Source organism: Panthera uncia (assembly GCF_023721935.1).
Source record: "Panthera uncia isolate 11264 chromosome E2 unlocalized genomic scaffold, Puncia_PCG_1.0 HiC_scaffold_19, whole genome shotgun sequence".
Classification (NCBI taxonomy): domain Eukaryota; kingdom Metazoa; phylum Chordata; class Mammalia; order Carnivora; family Felidae; genus Panthera; species Panthera uncia.
Genome location: NW_026057588.1, coordinates 32,030,938 through 32,051,256, shown reverse-complemented (window position 1 = coordinate 32,051,256; position 20,319 = coordinate 32,030,938). Strand labels below are relative to the sequence as shown.

Below are 20,319 nucleotides of genomic sequence, written 5' to 3'. Positions count from 1 at the left end.
AGTGGGGACAGAAACCTACCTGGTCTGCCTCTCCTGTGCCATGGCACGTGCACAGCAGACTGGACGCAACCAGTTTGGAGGTAGTGATGGGAGGCAAGTCTGATCATTTCTTCTTGCAGCCCATCAACTACACACTGGCCCACACACTGGCTGCATACATCACGCAGCCAGCCAAGGGCTGAATTCAGTCCCAAGGCTGATTTCTTTTGGCCAGTGAATTTTTTGGATGAGCCATATCTTTAAACCAGGGGATTCTGTACCCCTACAGCCTGGATCTCTTTATTCTTCCTTTTTAAAAAATGTTTATTTATTTATTTTGAGAGAGAGAGAGACAGAGACAGGGAAAGCAGGGGAGGGACAGAGAGAGAGGGAGAGAGCCTGACGTGGGGCTCGAACTAATGAACTGTGAGGTCATGACCTGGGCAAAATCAAGAGCTGGACGCTTAACTGACTGAGCCACCCAGGCGCCCCTGGGTTTCTGATTTATCATAAAAGGAGGGTGGTCTGGCTACCTGGGTCCTCATCCCCGCGTGGTGGTAGGCGACTGGAGCTGAGTGGCTCCCTCAGCATCGGGCTTGTAATCTTTAATCCACCACAGACCCCAGCAATCCCCACTGCTTCCCCAACACTGACGCCAAGTCACCATTTATCCCCCACTCATCCTGGTGGATAAAGTTTCCAGCGGTTGATTCTTTTTCACACGCAGCCTTCTTCTCTCATTCCTGTTTCCCGATTGGCCCCAGGGTGTTTGTATCAGTGACTCTTAATAGAAGCACAGAAGGAAGCTCAGAAGGAAGTGCTCCAAACTGTTTACATTGGTTTGTTAGGTGATAACAAGAGATGATTTTTATTTTCTTCTGTGTACTCTTCTACAGTTTCCAGATTCTCTACAACAAACGTCTACTTCTTTAAATTCAAAAGACAAATGAGATAGCAGTACTTAAAAAGAAAGACCTCCACATCTTTAAGGCGGAGATCCAGATCAAATGCTGCCTCCTACAGGAAGTCTTCCTGGGTCCCCAGCAAGAAACGATGGCTCTGCTAACCCTACACCTGTAGGGTCGACCCTTTAGGAGCACGTTGGGCTGTAGGCCAGGGTCACCAGGGGAAGCACGTCTCAGTCATCTGGGGCACTGGGGCAGAAACAATTCTGCGTTGCTGTGCCCCACAGTTCTTGCCACAAGAGGGCTTCGAGAGAGGCTGAGGGCCCCTGTGAGGGATGGGCTTGGCAGTGGTGAGCAAGGGTGATGCAGCTTATAGAAAGGCCCAGATGGACAGACAGACCTGGCCCAGCCCATAATGTCTATACTCTGCCTGAGTCAAGGGCAGGCAAAAGTCGGTGCAGTAGATAGAGGTTTACGGCAGGCACCAGGCAGCTCTTGGAAACCACAACCCAAAATACAGCATTGGGCCTGGGAGCCCCCAGGGGACCCCCTGGGGCTGAGCGGAGGGCTGGAGAGGGAGGGCTGGGGAGGATGACGGAGGGCCCTGGGCTCCGAGGTAGAGGTGATGTTGCCCAGGAGGGGGCTCTCCTCCAGAGGTCTGGCTCAAAGCTCTGCCCCAGCCCCACATGCCCTGAGTACCACCCTCAGGCTAAAATAACAGGACTGCCGAGCGCCCTCATGGTGATCACCAGAGACAGAACAGCTATGGCACATTTCTGTCCTGGGTGGGGGCACAGGACCAAGGTTGCCACCGGGCCTCACAGGCCCGGGACCTGACCTTCGGGCTGTGAGGGCTCCCATCGCCAGCCACGAGGGCCGGGCCCAGCGGCGGTGACTTAAGAACAGCCTTCAGCCCCAGCGAGGACAGCAGCGGGACGGTCCCACTCCTCAGCCCCTTGTGAGCTGGACCTGAGAGCCGAGCAGTCTGCAGGCCAATTCAGAAGGCCCAGCCTGGGGGTCTGGCTGCCAAGGGCAACCGTCCCCTCACTCTAAGGTCCCTGGGCCTTCTTCTCAAGTCTCCGGCTGACCCTGAAGTGTCCGGCCTGGCTGCAGGGGCGGCGGGCGGCGTTGAGGAGAGGCCGCAACTTGGTTTCCTCACACAGCTCCTGGAAGGTGGCTGGTGGCCTAGATGCGGCTGGACGAGGTGCTGCCCGAGCTGATGGGGAGCCTGGCGCTGTCCGAGCTGCTCTTCAGAGGGGAGGGCCCGTTCCGGGCCTGCAGCCGCATGGACCAGTACCAGAGGAAGATGAGGAAGCCTGTGGGCAGCAGGGGGGCACAAGGGTCAGCAGGCTGGGGGCAGCCCTGCCCTTCTCCGTCCTCCCTCCCCAGCCTACCAGCACCCATGTGATCCAGGGGAGCACCTGCTACGTGTTAGAAACCGTGTGATTCCCTGGGCCCCGTCTCATGTTATTCTCACGAGGTCCTTATGAGGTCAGGCCTGTTTGTTACTCTTCTGTGTCACAAATGAGGAAACTGAGGCCCAGGGAGATAAGGGGACTTGGCTGAGGCAGGAGTTAAACAGTGGTGTTCAGGTTCCAGAGCCTACCCGTTTAAGCACCTCTCGGCCAGAACAGAGGGGGGTGTGTGTGTATGTGTATGTGTCTGTCTGTCTGTCGGTCGGTCATGGCAGGGCAGGGGATGGTAGAGGGGTGCAGGTAGAAGGGACCCTGTGGCATCAGGCCCAGGCCCTTGTGACCCAGCCCCTCTGCTCCTCTCCCCTCACCACCTCCCCTCTGCCCCTCCCCCCCCCCACTAACCCTTTTGCCTCGCTCCCCCTCACTATTCTTTCAACACACGGCCACATTCCAGCCTCAAGACCTTTGCTCCCTCGGCCTGGCCCACTCTGCTTAGGCCGGACCGCCTCAGCCTGTAGCATGCACACCCTTCTCTGGGCTTCTGTTACAATGTAGATCTGATTCGGCACGTCCACACTGCTAGCAGGCTTCCCACAGTGTTGACGCCCACAGTGCAAGGAACACACACAGAGTAACAAGGCCCTTGATCTCTCCCCGGCTGGACCCTTCTGTTGTCTTCAGATACCTCCTACAGAGGCCTCCCTGGCCACCCTCCCCAAAGCGGCCCCCACCCCAGCCCAGATGGTCTGCCCACCACGTCACCCGCTGTTACTGCCCTAGTCTCCGAGATCCCCTCAGATGGCTGCTTGGTCCATGCAAGCAGGGGGCTGCTTGGCCCCTCAGATGATTTCTTGTCATGCTTGGTCTTTCCCACCAGAGATACGCTCCATGGAGGGAAGGCCCTGACCCAGCCAGTTCAAGGCTTAACATAGGGCCTACACATAGTAGGTACTCAATAAAGACTTGTCAACCACGGCCAGGATGCCCCCATTTTCCGCATGGGAAGACTGAGGCCCAGAGAAGTGAACCTTTCAGGTTGGGTCAGATCTTCCCTGCCCAGTGCTCCACATACAGGCACCCTGCCCAGGCCAGGGGTGGGGTCTTCTCCGTGCCTACCTTGGAAGGAGGTGATGATGCTGAAGAAGTAGAGAACGACCAGCTGGAAGGTGCCAGAAGCAAAGGAGAAGAAGATCAGGGCCCAGGGCAGACCGAGGACCAGGCTGAGACCGAGCAGCGTCAGCACATGGGGCCACTTCTGGGCGTGGGGGCGCAGCCGCAGGATCTGCACCACCATGGTGCCCAGCATGGCAGTGTTGAACAGAAACACCAGGCTGAAGAGGCCCAGGTTGGTGACGTGGCTGACCAGGGAGTCCCGGATCCAGCACCTGCGGGCGGAGATGGGAGGGCTCAGCGCACGACGGGGCCGCACCGTGCTTCCTGGGCCATGGGTGTGCACCACAGTGATCCCCAGAGCCGGGAGCTGTGACTGACTCACGGGGGGGCTTATTTTCTTTTTAATTCTTTTTAATTCGTGCCTTCATCCGCTCCAACCTATATTCCCGCTCACAAAGGAAAGAAACCGAGGCGCTGCGCGAGGTCACCTGGTGAGCGATGGGCAACTCCAGGCCTGTGCTCACCCTCCCTGACCCTCCAGCCACTGCGGGGCTCCAGCAGCCCTGGCACCCAGGAGTCCCCTGCTCAGCGTGGCCCAGGCCCAGGCCGCTCTCTGGCCTCTGCACCCCAAGGCCCCTCTCCCCGCCCCCGCTGCACACAGCCACTCACATGGAAGGGTAGATGACACTCTCTGGAGTCCTGTGCACAGCCAGGATGATGGAGCCATAGTTGTTCATGTCTACCAGTGCCACCAACATCACCAGGAAGACGGGGAAGCCTGAGGGCAGCAGAGCATAGGGTTCCATCTCCCACCCTCCCCTGCCCTCTGGCAAGGCCTTCGGACCCTCCCCTTCCCCCCGCTCCAGTTTGGGTTTCCCACAGAGAGCCCCAGCCCTGCTTCCCCCCCACCATCCTGGGGGCCCGTGGGAGAAAGGGCCCGCGCGTCCCCGCTGAGGGGCAGGACATCACAGGGAGAGGTAGGGGACACCGGGAGGGGTGGCCTCCCAGCGCCTTCACTGGGCCTTGACCTTGTCCATGGGCTGGAGATTGAGAGCTCTCCAGAAGTGGTCTCCCACCACCAAACACCTGCATCTCGACACAGAGTCAGCTCTGAAGGAATTTTATGTAAATCAATGGAGTGAACCAAACAAGGGCCAGATGAGAAACACAAGAGGAGTGGCAAACTGGGTCAGGGACGTGCGGAGGTTGGCGGGCCTGTGCAACATCCACTTGTGATGTGTCCCTGGGCCCAGGCCTGACTGAGAGGTCTGGGCTATAGGTAACTTGGGTTGTCCTAGCCAAGGACAGATGCCAGAGCTATGGGGAATCTGTTACCTGAAGCTTCAGAGGATCCACAGACAGAGCCACTTCCAGCCTGGGTGATTTAGGTGAGTGGAGGACTGGATTACAGTCCATTCACCCCCAACTGGGTGCCTTTGAGCAGTGCACAACCTGCACATCCATACGTGGTGGCTATGTCAGCAAACCCCCCTTTTAAAAGAGTGAGCAATGTGGAGAATATGTGTTTCTTGGGGCAGTGCTCACCATCTCATCTTCCTAAAGGGGACCTTAACCTGCAGCCCAGGTAAAGAACACCTGTGGGTGGGTGGGTGGGTGGGTAAAAGGAAACGCTGAGGGAGCAGTCCGAGAGGTAAGCAAAGAAGCGGAACCAGGTGCCCGGGTCTTGCCACATAGCAGAGGCAGGTCCGGAGGGCCCACCAGCACCCTCTACCAACTTACCCCAGCCCACGATGCTCAGCTTGAGCAAGTAGCCAGGGACATAGGTGCCAAAGACCTCGACCACGAGTCGGTAGAGGTTGTAACCCTCGAGGCCCATCCAGGAGAGGCAGGCGAGCAGAGAGAAGTGCAGGAAGATGGCGCTGGCCCGGCAGCCAGCCTCGGAGCCTGCCAGGGCCACGGGCTCACTCAGCAGGAAGCTCACATCCAGCAGGAAGACAGCCAGCAGTAGGTTCATGTGCACCTTGATGGTGTAATCCCGAGTCTTCCTCCTGCGCGGGGGAGGGGGTGGGGGCAGGTCACCCTGGTGGCCAGCTTGGGAAGGTCGGGGCAGCCTTCCCAGGGCACACACATTCGCACCCTATCTTATTCCTATGGCTGCAGCTAGGTCGTCCCCACTTGTCCCCGTGCACCTACCTTGTGCCCAGCAGCCACAGGCTGAGGCACCGTGTGCACCTGTAACAGCAGATTTAGCCAGACAGAGCCAGTGAGACAAATCCAGCCACGAGAGTCAACCAGAGGCTCCCAAAGTTGGAGGGGAAAGACCTTGGATGCTGCTGTGTTTGGAGAATCCGTGCCACCCATGTTCTGTGTCCACCTGTCTGTCTGCACGACCATGCGTCTATGAGGCTGTGAATGTATGTGCGTGTGTGTGTGTGTGTGTGTGTGTGTGTGTGTATGTCTGCCTGTCTGTCTTCAGGTTTGCAAATGTGTGTGTGCACAGTCCAGCCCCGCTCTGATGATCCAGGGCACCGTCAGCCTTTCCTCCCCGGGTCCCCACGCCCCCAACTGCGCTCTGCCTGGCACCATCCACCACGTGTTCCAGCGGGCACAACAGAACATCCTCGCCCACCCACCCTAACTCCAGGTACCACCTTGGGCCGGTCCCTTCCCCCTCACCCTCAGTTTGCCCATCTATGAAATGGGGGGACGGCCACTTCGCAGGGTAAAGCGTCTGGCACAGATAAAATGCTCAGTCCCTGAGGTTTCCTGTCCTTGTCCTTGGGCACTTTTGTGACTGATGAGTAGCTTCCAGGAGGCTTGTGGTCCTGCCCCCTGCCCTCCCCTGAGCCTGCCAGTTGTCCCTTGTCACCCCCGCGTGCACAGCTGTGGGCTCACGTGTGCACACGCACGCACACAGCTCACCCTCCCTTCCTCCCAGTCGAGAACACCCACAGGGTTCAGAGTGTCTGCCCTCTGCCCAAACGGGCCCAGGCCCTGACTGCAGGTGGACCTCAAATTAGGCCAAGCCTGGCACTGACGGTCCGGACCCGTCCACACAGCCGGTCTGAGGATGGGCGAAGGCACTCTCCACCAAACGCTTCCCATGGGGCACCTTCTGCCTCAAGGCACCCAAGTGACGGCCGTGGACTCACAGAAGCCTCCATCGGGGGATGGGAGAGGCTTTGTCAAACTCGAATGCCTGCAGGGGTTCTGCAGAATCAGATACCTGGACCCAGCCTGCCTGGGTTTAAGGCCGCCTCTGCCACTTCCTTGCTGTGTGACCGCAGGCAAGTCATCACTTACCCTCTCTGCGCTCTCTTTCATAAGGCCCTTGTGAGACTGAAGCGATTTTGTGCTCGTAAAGCACTCAGAACAGTGTGTAGCACGTGGGAAGCTCACCATCATATTATCATGTGCCTCCAGCAGTGACACATCTGATTATTCAAAGGCAGAAATCGAGAGTTTTACATCACCCCTCTCGATTTTCGATGCTGGCAGACAATGAAGATCGTAAGTGCTAGGTCGTCCCAACACCACAGATCTGAGCAGGACGTACAGCCCCCGGGGCCAGCTGACCGCGCCTCCCAGGGCTCCTGCAACCGCAGGCACATTTTGCGGGGGGGTCAAGCCAGTCCCCAGGGTGGCCCTCGGGGGTGGTGGGGTCCCGGAATGAAGGTTCTCCTCCCTCCCTGTTTCCCGCCCCTGCCAGGCCCTACCTGGAGCAGAGGTAGGCGGCGATGGTGAGGACACAGGCCAGAGCGGAGATGACACAGCCCACGTAGGAGAGGAGGGTCAGGTAGTGCTTGTGTATGGCATCTACCTCCACGGAGGCGACCTGGGTCCACGACACGGGCCAGGGCTGGCCTCAGCATCCCCAACTCGACACTGAGGGTTTGCCCCGGGGGGAGGGGTGGGCCTCAGGCGTCTATGAACCACCGCCACCCCAACCTGAGCAGAGCGTGGCCCGTGAGTGTGTTATTCGGACGGGGGGCGGGGGGTGGGGGTGGCGGTAGGGGTCTGTACTTTTCGTTCACCACATCCTCACAACGGTCGAGAACCCTCCACTAGGGGATCCCTTCTCCGGCCCGGCACTCCTTGTTTTTCTACAACCTTCGTCACCGGAGTGAGCCTCCCATGAGAGACTGGGCACCCCACATCCGGGAGAGCTGGAAGCCCACTCCGCTCCCGCAGAAGCTGGGTCCCAAGATTCTGGGAGGGTGAACCTAGGACACAAAGCTTCTGTGCCCTCGGGAACCCTGAAGTCCGCTGTGAGGGCCTCCACAATGGGCCTCAGTATCCCCTTGAGGGCTCACTGGAAATGTACTCGTGGCCCTGCCCCAGCCTGTGGAATTAGAATTCTCAGTTAGGGCCAGGGCTCTGCATTTTTATCATGCACCAACATTTGGGAATAAAGAGCAGCTTTTTTACTAACTAGCTGTGTGACCTTGGGTGAATTGCTTAACCTCTCTGAACTTAGATTTCCTTATCTATATAATGGAACGGCGGCAGGAGGCACCTCAGGGGTTAGTGTGAGGAATGAACAACATGTATGTGCAAAGTGGCTGGCATCCAGCCCATGGTATGGCTGCGGGGCAGGGGCACTGCTCACCATCAGCACCGCAAAGTAGGTCAGGTGGTTGCAGAGGCAGGACGTCTGCGTCTCTCTCCTGATGGTCTCACACCCCGCGTCACTCCAGCTCCCCGGGCTGCTCACTGAGGAGGGGTTCCGTGGGGCTCTCATCAAGCCCAGTCCTTTAGGACCCCACCGGACACCCCCGAAACGCACGATCGCATCACTGCCCCAAGCCTTTGCAAACATCCACTCTGCCGTCATTCCTTCTTCAAAGCTCACCTTTCTCCGGGAAGCCCTCCCTGATTAACCCCATCTTCCCCACCCTCCGAGACCCCCTTTCTCCTCCAGATGCCTGCCCAGTTCAGGGACCCCTCCACACTCACATGTCAGGTCTTCAACCCAGAATACACATTGGAGAGTCACGTTCTTCTGCCGGGACAAGAAAGGAAGAGTGGACCCCATCACAGTCTTCTCCTTTCTGGGCCAGGCTGAGGAAGTCAGCGTCAGGCCACCACCCCGTTTGCACCTGACTGTCTGGTGCCCTCAGCCAGCGGGTCATTTTGTTAAAGGTGAGTGATTCAGAAGGCAGGGCAGGAAAGGAAGGACCCTCGTGTCCTTGGTTGGTTTGCTCCCACTCACCGGCTGTGGCTGATGCTGGAAGGTGAGCGTCACAGGCTCCGAGAGGTTGGCTACTTTGGTGTTCTGCACAACGATACCCAAGACCTTCTCACCCAAGACTTGGCTAGAATTCTTGTCCTAGATATATGGGATGGGGGAAGAAAGTGGGGGGTCGGGGGTGGTGGTGAGGCCTGAAGGCTGAGAAGAAAGGCCAAGGAATTTCCTGGTTTCTCTAGACTCCCACACGCTGCTCCGACACGCGGAGGCTCCCTCTGTAAACAATTCCTGCACGTGTAGTCATTTACACTGTAGTGAAAACAACATAATTTAGCCTTCTCCGGGGGAGATTTGCACGTCACGGTCCATTTTCTGACTTTACAAGGAAAGGCTCTGACTTGTGGAGGACGGGGCCTGGCTCCACGCCTGCCTTCCACCTCCCCACCACACAGAGACCGCTTTTCCCCAGGGGAGGGCACGAGGATGTGGGCCCCGTACCTGGAACAGGGCTTGACTGCTGAAGTCCACCAGAAGCAGCCTCTTTTCAGCCTCCCCCCTCCGGCCTTTGGTCTTCTGGAAGAGCACGCGGGGCAGCAGCACCGAGTACTCCCGGATCTCGCTCTGTGCCTCCTGCGGACCAGAGTCCCTGCGGGGCTCAGCCGGCGGTGGGCTCCTAGGTCTCCTGGACACACACCCCCAACACCTCCCTGGATGCTGCCACCTCCAAGCCCACCTCTTTCAGGAAGCCCTCCTGTCCTTGGCTCCAGCGCTGGCTGGGGAGCCTTGTGGTTAGAGCCCAGGGCTCCAGGGGGATTCACGCAGTGTCGTGCTGTCTGGGCCTCAGAGGCCAGTGCTGCAGACGGCACCCCAGGTGGCAGGATGTGAGGACTCCCAGCTCCCAGCCCCTCAAGGGGCAGCCTTGAGACTGAGGCGCACCCACAGGCACGCTGGGACTGGTCTTCTGTTTACACGGGGGTGCCATAGGAGCCTCTGATGCCGGTCCCCCCCACCTCTGTCCCCACCCCTGGGGAGGGTCCTCTGCCATGGGGTAGCCACTAACAGGGTATTCCCTGGGCCGGAGACCTTCCTTGTCAGCACACATCTGGCTCCCAGAGTGCTCATGCCTCCACATCTGTTTCCTGCCCCGGCCAGCCTGGCCCCTGCCTCCTGACCTCAAGCCTGGAGTGGATGTGCAGGTCCTGGAGGCTGGCTGTGGGCTGGAGCTTCCACACCGTGGCGTTGACCAGGTCCTCCTCGAAGGACAGGGTGTCCCCCGTGAACTTCACAGAGGTCAGCTTCGACTCCAGGGTCTGCAGCTGCCTAGCAGGGGGAGAAGGGGTGGAGAGGTTGATCAAGGCGGGTAGGGAGACGGAGCAAGAAGGGGAGACGAGGCAGATACACCGGAAAGAGGCAGGCAGAGGGTGGGGGGTGGGAGGGAGAGAAAACAGCCCTCTGGTGCTGGCGCAGGAGAGAGTAACCTGTGGGAGGGGGGGCGGGGGGGCAGGGGGGAGTGAGAGGAAGCTGGATCATCAGAGCAAACAGGAAAGGGGAGGCTATCCTGAGCACCAGGTTCCAGGCCCAGCTCTGCCTGGACTGACCCCCTCTTGGCCATGGAGGAGCCCTGCCCATCTCTGGGCCTCAGTCTGCCAAGCTCTCAAACGGGCCCATCAGGTCTCCTTTCTTGGCGGGGAAGAGGGCTTGGGTGGCCGTCCTGGGATGACTCAGTGTGATAGTTTGACAAAGGCTTGGCCTGAGGGCTCTATGTCCATTCCTCCGGGAGGAGGTGGAAAGATGAAGGGAATGTTCCAGCCCCAGGAGAGGCTTCCTCCATCCTGTCTCCTGCTCCAGGTCACCGTCCTGCCCACCTCCGGGTCTGGGGGCCACACTTACTGGCTGGCAGGGGTGGACGAGGGCCTCCTCGAGGTCTTTCCGGGGTGCTTCAGAAGCTGGCTGAGCAGCTCAAGGTCTCTTTTCAGCTCACATATGTCCACCGAGGCATTGTGGGAGGCCTTCTGGGGGGGGTCTGGAGCAGAGGACAGACAGACAGGCCTGAGGCTAGTGAAGGAGGTGCCATACTCCCATTTAACCCACACATGACTCTGAAGGCCTCCAACCCCAGTTCTACGGAGGATGAAACTGAGGCTCCAAGACGTGGGGTGGAGTCCCCCAAGGTCACCCAGAAGCCAGCCAGATGGGGGCTCTGCCACACGGAGCCTTCCCACAACTCCAGCCCCAGCAGGGTAGGCTGGGACACAGCTACCCAGGTGTCCTTCTGCCTACACACCTGGGCCGAGAGGGCCCATCCCAGGAGGATTCTTGGGGCGGGGGGGGGGCAGGGGGCTTGTGTGGCCTCTGGCTCCTGACACCCGGTCCTGTCTTTCCATTCTTTCTGCTCCCACCCTGGTCAAGCCTCATCTTCCTTCACCTGGACCTTCCCTGCAGCCTCTGGATGGTACTTTGCCCCTCTACCTTCACCCCCTACCTTCCCACAAACTTCCTGAAGCACATCTTGGATCACACCCCTCCCCTCCTCAGACACCTTCAATGGCTCCCCAGTGCCCGGGAACAAAGCTAAGCTCTGCGGCCCAGGCCACTGCCCAGACTCCAGGCCTTTGCGCAAGTTCCTTCTGCCTGGAGGTCGCCTTACCGTGGAAGGAGAAGGTGAAGCCAGCAGCACTGGGCAGACTGGTATTCTGGGGGCTCCACCAGGAGCTGACAGAGGTGGCGAGCAGTGGGGGACCCTGGGCCAGGCTCTCCTTCTGGTGCCGGAAGCACAGGAGTCTAGAGGCTTGGTCACTCAGCAAGAAGTCGTTCTTGCCATAGCGAAGATGAAATTTCCCAGCATGGCGGTTCCAGTAGAGGCAGAAGTGGTAGAGGCCCCTGGGGTCGGGGAAGAATCGGGAGGTCGGGAGGGCTCCCGCGAAGGGGGCGTAGATCGTGAGGGCTTCCTCGGAGTTCTTGATGGAGATGTGCAGGTCTGATGTCTGCCTGTAATGGAGGCTGCTCTTCTCTGTCTGATTCCTCTGGCCACAGAAACGGAAGTCTTCACGGGGGCTCCTGCCACGGGCACCTGAGGAGGGAAAGACTATAGACGGGACTCTCCGTCAGGGAGCAGCCAGGGGCAGAAGAGGGGGGCAGGCCCAGAATACAGGATCCCGGTGCCTGGGACTCACACATGTTCCACGGGCCTATACCTCCAAGGTCTACAAAAATGTGAATGTGCCCTGCTCACAAATGATGAAAAGAACTAAAAAGTAATGATAATTTCAAAGGCAAAAACAATTTTTTAATGTTTATTTATTTATTTTGTGAGAGAGCACAAGCAGGAGGAGGGGCAGAGAGAGATGGAGAGGGAGAAGATCCCATGAGGGTTCTGAGCTGTCAGCACAGAGCCTGACATGAGGCTCAAACTCACAAACTGTGAGATCATGACCTGAGCTGAAGTCAAGAGTCAGACCATAACCAACTGAGCCACCCGGGTGCCCCAAAGGCAAAAAAAAAAAAAAAAAAAAAAAAAAAAAGGCAATAAAATACTTCCTGAGGCCATGCCTACCATAGACAGTTGTGCAGGCTGTGCACTGCACAAGGATGTTCTGGCTGCAGAAGTGAGTGGGGCCAAAACCCAATCCATGTTCCCCATCTCAAACTGTGCACTGTGGGGCTGCATCTGCCAGAAAGAAGGGGTCCCTTTTTCTGCAAGATACCGTCCACTTGCTAAACTGTGTCTAAAGTCCCGTGCCTGCCCAAAGGGGTGCGTGGATATGCTGGCAGCTGTCCTTGACATGGGGGCATTTTAATGTAAATCACAACAGTCCCACAGCGTCTCCAAGATAGCCTACCTTGAACCAGGAAGAGCAGACCCAGCAGGAGCAGTGCTGTCTGCAGTAGCACTTGGGTGGCCATCTTGCTCCCCAAAGTCACCCTGAGAAGTCACCGCCTGAAAGAGGCCAGGAGTGTTAGCCGGGGCCGGCCCCGCAAGGTGGTTGGGCCGGCCCTGCAGAGGGGGAAGCCAGTGTAGCTTGGGTGGGTGTGGGATGTGAGGGGGGGAAGCAAGTGTGGATACAGCCCGTGGACCTCGCCAGAGCTGCCAGAAGCTGAGCATCAAGGGGCGGCAGCTGTCCAGAGCCCGGCTGAGTTCAAGTCCTGGCTCCTCCCCTCACTTGCTGCACGACCCTGTGTAAGTCACAGAAAATGGGGCCAATAGGACTTCCCTCCAGACCCAGCAGCGATGGGTAATCTTGGCCAGAATCTGGTGGGAAAGGCTTCCCAGGACCACCTGGAACCACCCCCACCACCCTGCCCCTCCAGGCCTGGGGGAGATGCAGGAGAAAGGGGGCCCTCCGGCTTCTCCTCCAGGAACCTCACCATCATCATCCCCAAGACCCAGTTCAGAGGACACCTCCTTCAGGAAGCCTTCTTCACCTCCCTCTACAGTCAGTCCTGGCCTCCTTTGCTTCCCACTACTGGCCAGGGCCTCCTCTGCCTCCAGGCAGTGCCGGATGGTGTACCCCCCCCCCCTCCTCCGCTAGCGAGGGAGCCCCTGGTCCATCTCTACCCACAGGGCCGAGTGCACTGAGCTTGTGGGACAAAGGCCGGGCGGTTGGAGGGGTGAGGGAAATGGAGTGAAGCATCAGTGCACCCACAGCGCCCTCTGCAGGGAACAGAGGAAAAGGGTGCTTCCTGTCATGACCACCAGGGGGAGCCAGGTCCCAGCCCTCCCCCGCACCCCCTCCCCCACAGCTGGAAACACTGAAGCGTGTTCAGTCTGACAAGGACACGCTGACAGTACGGCCCAGCTCCCCCCGCCAGCTCCACCCCAGCGTGGAGTGGGCCCTCGGAATCCCCAGGATCTCTTGGCCGAGAGCCAATCTGCCAGCCTGTGCTCTCCCACCGCACCTCTGTGCCTGTATTAATCCTCGCTTCAACCCCGTGGAGTGGGCCCCGTTCTTGGCCCATTTCACAGACAGGGAATCTGAAGCCCAAGGGGTTAAACGACCTGGCCAAGATTACCCAGAGGCCAGGGCTTTCCTCACCCGGTCGGGACTGTGGGGCCTGGCAGGGAACCCGCACGCCTGGCACTCAGAGAGAGGTGCCAGGTGGCTTGGTGCTCACCACTGCCAGCCGGCCCTGTGACTGAGCTGGGAGCCGACAGGCACAGACAGGCATCTTCATTGCATGGGTACCTGCATATGGCTGTGGCTGCAGATACAATCATCCGTCACAAGCCAGACAAAGGGAAGCCTAGAAAACTGGGTGCACCCAAGGAGTCTAAGTTCAGGAGAAGCCAAGGGGGGCTTCCAGGATGAGGTGGCTTTCAGACAGAATATTTGAGGGTAGCATTCGAGGGACAGGTGGCCCTGGCAGGAGCTCATTGTCTCCTTCCTTGAACTAACCTGGCCCCCTGAAACTAGAGCCAGGCTCCTATGTCCCACCACGCATAAGGGAACCCCAATTTTTTAGACCTTGTCAGTTCAGACCGTGTCATCATCTTGCCTCAGTGGCATCACAGGACCTCTCAGAAGAAGCATATGAGGGTCTCCTGGGTGGCTCAGTTGGTTCAGCATCTGACTCTTGACTTGGTTCAGGTCAAGATCTCATAGTTCGAGCCCCGCATAGGACTCTGTGCTGACAGCACGGAGCCTGCTTGGGATTCTCTCTCCCTCTCTCTGCCCTTTCCCGGCTTGTGGCAGGCGTGCGCCCTCTCTCAAAATAAATAAACTTTTTTTTTTTTTTTAATTTTTTTTTTTTTTAACGTTTTATTTATTTTTGAGACAGAGAGAGACAGAGCATGAACGGGGGAGGGGCAGAGAGAGAGGGAGACACAGAATCCGAAGCAGGCTCCAGGCTCTGAGCTGTCAGCCCAGAGCCCGACGCGGGGCTCGAACTCACGGACCGCGAGATCGTGACCTGAGCTGAAGTCGGACGCTCAACCGACTGAGCCACCCAGGCGCCCCTAAATAAACTTTTTAAAAACAATGTTCTTTTTAACACATATGAAAGTGTTTTAGGGAAAGGCCACTGTTACCCACGTTGTGGTTTTTTAGATTTCACCTTGTGTTCTCTCTGAGCATTTTGCCTCCTTTCGAAACTGCCTCCTGTCACCTCAGGCCAGCAGGAGGAAACCCAGCATCCAGAGACAGCAGCATGTCCGGACCCCTTTCTTTTCTGCCAGTCCCTGTTGCTGTCTACCTCTGATCCCTGATCCAAATGTCACCTCCTCCAGGCAGCCCCCCTCACAGTGGCCACGGCTCTACACTTGTGAACTCGTAGCTGACGGATCACTTGCGAATTTGGTCCAAATCTCCATGTTATGGTATTCGGATTCAAGGCCCAGAGAGGGCTAATGGCTTCCTGACATGACCCAGCAAGCAAGGATGGAGCTCGCCAAAATCCACGTCTCTCTTTGGCCGGCTGACTGTTCAGAGTGAGCTCCCACTACTGGTAGACGAGGGCCCAGGACAGCGCAGAATCATCCACATTGCACCAACCCTCCCAGATTGAGCTTCAAGAGCAAAAAGGCCAAGACGAAGAAGAGAACTTCTAGTCACTGGAGGGGCATGAGCGAGGCCGCACCCCCAAGAGTACCATGGAAGGGACTCACACACAGATACAGGCCCAGCTGCACGACCCTGACACTTCCAGGCTCGTCTCCACTCCATCTTAGCCGTTTCAACAGCCAGTCCAAAATGGACAACGTTGTCCCCACGGACATTTTGGGGATTTGAGTGGGAGGGTCTGCCTGGCTTCCTTTAACCCACTCTCAGGCAGTGGAGAGGACTCTGGAGCCAGACTGTCTGCGTTCGACTTCCAGTTTTCCTGCTCACTTGCTGTGTGTCCTCAGGCTACTTACTCTCCCTCTCTGGGCCTCCTGCAAATGAACTGATGCTTGTAAAGGACTTAGAACAGGACCCTGCATATGGTAGGCGCCATGGGTGTCAGATAAATAACTCTGTGCGCTTTCTGACCAGCTAACGCCTGACCCTAAGTCAACCCCCGGCCTTCCTCCCACCCCTCCCTCCCTCCATGCCCCCTGCCTTGTGGCCCTGGCCAGCTCAGCCTCCAGAGCACCTTGACAGGAAATTCTTAGAGCATGAAACTTCCCATCCGGGAGTGCAATGGGGAGACTGAAACCCCACCCTTGTAGCCTGGACCCGAGGCTGTTCACAGAACAGCTCGGATAGGAGATAGGAGATAGGAGAGTGGGACTGGGGACAATGAGAAGATTCCAGCCCCTACCTGGAAGGGGGAGGGCACTGCCCAGCTTGTTCACTTAGCACCTTCCCATCCCCACTTCGGGCAACAGAGAACCCCGCCCACTGCCCATCTCATCACACCCTCCTCCCTCCCTCCCCCCGCTGCCCATGGGCAGGGGGGCTCCCCACCGTCTGCCCCCTGTACACACACCCGCCACCCCACGCAGCCCACATCAGCATCCTCGATGGGGGCCACACTCTCCCAGCACCTCCTGTGGGGCTGCAGAATGCCCTAGTCACCACCCTGGGTGCCCCCCACTTGGCTCAGCCCGGAGGGAGGGATCCTGTGCTTTGGAGGCTGAACCCCAGACTCAGCAACCAGCGGCCCCTACGTGGACCTCTACACAGACCATGTGGACAGAACCTCGTCCCCGGCCTTGGGAGCTGTGGACCGGCAGAGCGGGACAGGGTTTGGCCACCAAGTACTCCTCAAACCAACCATCGGCCCGCAGGCAAGACCCTCGTGAAACCTCACGCAGCACTGGGCCAGGACTGGGGAGCCGAGGGGGGCTATCCCAGCAGCAGCACCACGCCGATCTCTGCGGTGGGGTCACCTGCGCTGTCACGTGAAATCCCCAGAGCCGCTGTGTCAGATTGGTCCTACCGTTTGGCCATTCTACAGACCAGGAAACTTAGGCTAGGGAAGGGCCATCCGATCCAAGGTCACTCTAGGTGGAGCCAAGATACAGGCCTGGGTCTCGCTCTGGAGGGCTCCTCGCAGAAGTAGTACAGGCAGAGGTCCTAGAGATACGTGCTCCCCTGGCTTTGGGAGATTCCCCCCCCCTTCAAAAAAGGAGAGAAAAATGAGGGGGGTGGCCAAGACCACCGGCAGTGCAGACAATTCCAGCCTGGGAGAGGGGGTTTGGGGGCCAAACCTCAGGAGAGACCTCCCCCCCTCTGGAGCGGCTGCCCTTGACTTCAGGCCTTCCGTAAACACACGCAGAGAACAGAACGGTCCAGCCCAGCTTAACACAATGGGTTAGCATCACAGGGTCCCCAAGGTCCCCAAGGACACTAGTGGAGGGTGGCCACGGCTCGTCTAAGTTGACACTTCCCCCACCCCCACCCCCGGGCCCTGCTGGCCCCAAGAGAAGAGGCCTGGCTCCAGCTCAGGCCCAGCCCTGCCCATCCTCACGATGCGGGAGGGGGCAGCGGGCAGGGGACCCGTGGCTCACTTTCTCCCCCACGGGGCCTGAGTCACTTCCTCTGCCATCCGTGTAGAGCCACGAGTCACCGCTGGCCCAGTCCAGGCTCCTGGAAAACCCATTTCCTCGGAGGATGGAGGTGGAAGCTGAGTGGACAGGACCTGATCGGGCTTGGGGTTAACCCTTCCTGGGCAGGCACCTCTCCAACATATCCGGCTGGGCTGATGCCCAGACCTGCTCCCCCACTGCTTTCCTCCTTCCCGTCACACACCCTGATGACCGCAAACACCTCGGTGCCACCTCCAGACTGACCCTTTACCAGGAATGCCTGCCCCATCCCTAGGACGACCCAACCCACCTACTGGGACTCAGTTAAGACACACCCTCCCCATGAAGTGTTCCCCAACCGCCCAGTCCCTACCAGAATTAACTATGTGTTCCTGGGGGGAGGGGGAGCCCTCCCCCTTCTATATGGTCCTCCCCATTCTATATGGTCCCCACTGCCACAAGACTTCATTCCAGAGGTGCCCAGACTCGCCCGAGGGCCAGAACCATGCCAGGGAGTTCACTAAAATGCATTTCACACGCCCCACACTCTGAGGATCAGAGGCAGCAGGTCCGGGGTGGGAGTGGGGAGTCTGGCTTTAACAAGCATCCCATGGATTGAGACTCCGAGGGCTTGGGATCATGGGTGACAAGCCTGGGCTAACAGTAACCGTGTTTTACAGAGAAAGTCAGAGACAACAGGGGCCCGGCCCCAGATCACTCAGCCGCCGAATGGCAATGGCTGGGCTGGGGGCAAGGACATGTTGTGTTCCTCTGCAGTTCACCTGGCATTTAGCAGGGTGCCAGGAACCTGGAAGGGGCCTCCCAAAGGACAGAAGGGAGCAGGAGGGCATGGGTGGAAGGGGAGTGCTGGAGTGGGTTTTCGGGCGTGAGCCCCATCTGGCCCTCCTTGGGGGTGGGACAGAAGGGAGAGGACCCAGCTCGGCTTTCCAGCTCCAGCCTGGATCCTTAGATGCTCTCCAGTAGGTGGGGGGCAGCATGGTGCTTCGGGCTACCCCCGTGAGTCCCATGCAGGGGGCTTAGGAAAGAAGGATTTGACCCAGGACAGGGAAAAGGAGAGGGTGGGTGAGCATGAAACCTTGCGAGTGTAAGCACGCATGCGAATGCGAATGCGTGTGCACACACGCGAGTGCAAGTATGCAGAGCAGCAAGGAGAAAGTCGAAGACGGCTGAGAGTGGGGGCAGGTCAGCTCTGTGGGGGAGGAACAGAGGGCTGCTCAGACCTCAAAGGGCAGCCGGGAAGGCAGTTAGAACAGAACAGAGAGCAGATGCCTGCAGGTGTTTCCTCTGTGGGGGGTGGGCTGGGGGGGGGGTGCTGAAGACCCTCCACTGGTGCTTTCCAAATTACTTGATCAAAGTAAATCTTACTGGGGCACCAGGGTGGCTCAGTTAAGCATCCAACTTCGGCTCAGGTCATCATGACCTCGTGGTTGGAGGGTTCGAGCCCCATGCTGGGCTCTGTGCTGACAGCTCGGAGCCTGGGGCCCGCTTCGGATTCTGTGTCTCCCTCTCTCTCTGCCGCTCCCCCCACCTCTCATAAATAAACATTTAAAAAAATCATTAAAAAGTAAATCTCACTTAGAAACACCATGTATCCAACAAATCAAAGGGCGAGTCCCCGGAGTCCTGAGTGGGACCCAGGGCCACAGCCCCCTCCTCGCCCAGCCCTCCAGCCTCTGCCGGGGCTCACTGTCTCCTCCCTCTGCTCCCGTTCCCCAACTGGGAGCTGGGAACCGGCGGCTGTGGTCAAGCTAGGGGACCACCTAGGCCGGAGGATCACCCTGGAAGGGTGTTCTGGGATGGCTGGGGGAAACAGTGACTTCAGCTGTCAGGAACTCTTCTACAATAAAGGAGAGTAAAAATGAAGCTAGCTGCTGGCTGCCAGAGGCTGGCGGATGCCAAGGCTGTGCCCACTCACTGCCCCACTCACCGCCTGGGGTGAATCTGGCATTCTCGCACCCGACCTGCCGGAGGGCCGACCCTGCCCGCACAGCCCCACAGCCCCACCTCCCCGCGGCTTCTCCGAGGAAGGGGAGAAGCAGAGAGTTCCCTGCGAGGGGGGAAGGAAAGGGTCTGTCCACGTAGAAGGACACTGAGTCCTCCCCAAGAGCCAGTTACCAAAGCCACACACCCTGCAGCCTGTGAGCAGAACACTCACTTAAGAGGCCTCAGGGGGTCCAACAGAGAGTTGCCACTCGACCAGAGGCGGGCCCAGGCTTGGGGGTTCCCTCCTCCGAGCCTTTCCACACACCAGTCCTCCTCCCTGATGCCAGCCTCGAGATGTATCTCATGCCCTGGGCCTCGGGCCTCTACTCCCTTTCCCCACTGCCCCCGCACTCTGGCCCCACGCCACATGGCGGGTGGGGTTGAACAGGGTCTGTCTGGCACAGGGGGAGGAACCCCGGAATCCAAGGACAGGGAGGACGGCAGCTCCATTTGGCAAGTGCTCAATTTGTGCTGGCATCGTGCAAAGCATTGCGCAAATTATCACTCAGCCCCCAACATAAGTCTGTGAGGCAAGTGCTATCATTACCCCCACTTTTTTTTAATGTTTCTTTAATTTTGAGAGAGAGAGAGCGCACGAGAGTGAGGAGGGGCAGAGAGTGGGGGACAGAGGATGCCAAGCAGACCCTGTACTGACGGCAGCGAGCCCAATGTGGGGCTCAAACCCACAAACCGCAAGATCATGACCTGAGCCAAAGTCAGATGCTTAACCGACTGAGCCCCCCAGTCTCCCCATTACCCCCACTTTAAAGATCATGAAAGTGACGTTCAAAGAGGTTAGGTGATGCCTAAGATCACGTAGCAAGTAAGCAGCCAAGCCAGGTCTCAAACCCAAGGCCTCCCAACCTCAAAGCCATGCTTTTTGTCATTGTGGTCTCCAGAGTCCTATCCCTTCGAGGAGACTGTCTCCCCATCTTTATCAAGCAGTAACTTGCCAGAGTACTTTCTAAGAAGTGCTAGTTCCCAGTTAGAGAAATGCTGCAGGCCCTGTTTGGTCTTATGTATTAGCACATCAAAGGCTCTGATAAGTCCTGCAAAAAGAAAATCCACAGAGCTTGGTTGGACTTAGTTTCCCAGCCCACCGTGATGGTGTATCCTTTTTAGCATGAGCACCTGTTGTCAACATGAGAAACATGTTGCTCTCAAAAATCTTGACTCCACACACATAAGAAACCTGTCAGCAACCTCCCTTCCAGCCTCCAGCCCTTCCCCTCCCCTCTTACGCCATTAGCTAGCTTGAGATGGGCTGTGGGAGCCATTCAGGCTGTGATGTTCCCCAGGGCAACTCAT

General features: G+C 58.2%; 1 protein-coding gene across 5 annotated transcripts in view; it reads right to left on the bottom strand.

The window, feature by feature from the left end:
* Positions 1 to 815: 815 nt before the first annotated feature.
* Positions 816 to 20,319, bottom strand: part of ADGRG1 (adhesion G protein-coupled receptor G1) — a 39,765-nt gene continuing 20,261 nt past the window's right edge. For 4 of the 5 annotated variants that reach the window (XM_049622328.1, XM_049622326.1, XM_049622325.1 and 1 more), the window contains exons 2-14: positions 12,401 to 12,498; positions 11,209 to 11,646; positions 10,452 to 10,584; positions 9,734 to 9,881; positions 9,060 to 9,191; positions 8,586 to 8,702; positions 8,330 to 8,375; positions 7,983 to 8,086; positions 7,090 to 7,208; positions 5,153 to 5,421; positions 4,082 to 4,190; positions 3,416 to 3,684; positions 816 to 2,200 (exon numbers count right to left, since the gene is read on the bottom strand). In XM_049622328.1, coding sequence (XP_049478285.1) covers positions 2,070 to 2,200; positions 3,416 to 3,684; positions 4,082 to 4,190; positions 5,153 to 5,421; positions 7,090 to 7,208; positions 7,983 to 8,086; positions 8,330 to 8,375; positions 8,586 to 8,702; positions 9,060 to 9,191; positions 9,734 to 9,881; positions 10,452 to 10,584; positions 11,209 to 11,646; positions 12,401 to 12,464 — 2,079 coding nt within the window. In that variant the 5' untranslated portion in view covers positions 12,465 to 12,498 and the 3' untranslated portion in view covers positions 816 to 2,069. The remainder of the gene's footprint in view (positions 2,201 to 3,415; positions 3,685 to 4,081; positions 4,191 to 5,152; positions 5,422 to 7,089; positions 7,209 to 7,982; positions 8,087 to 8,329; positions 8,376 to 8,585; positions 8,703 to 9,059; positions 9,192 to 9,733; positions 9,882 to 10,451; positions 10,585 to 11,208; positions 11,647 to 12,400; positions 12,499 to 20,319) is intronic. The other variant, XM_049622329.1, reaches the window with a different exon arrangement.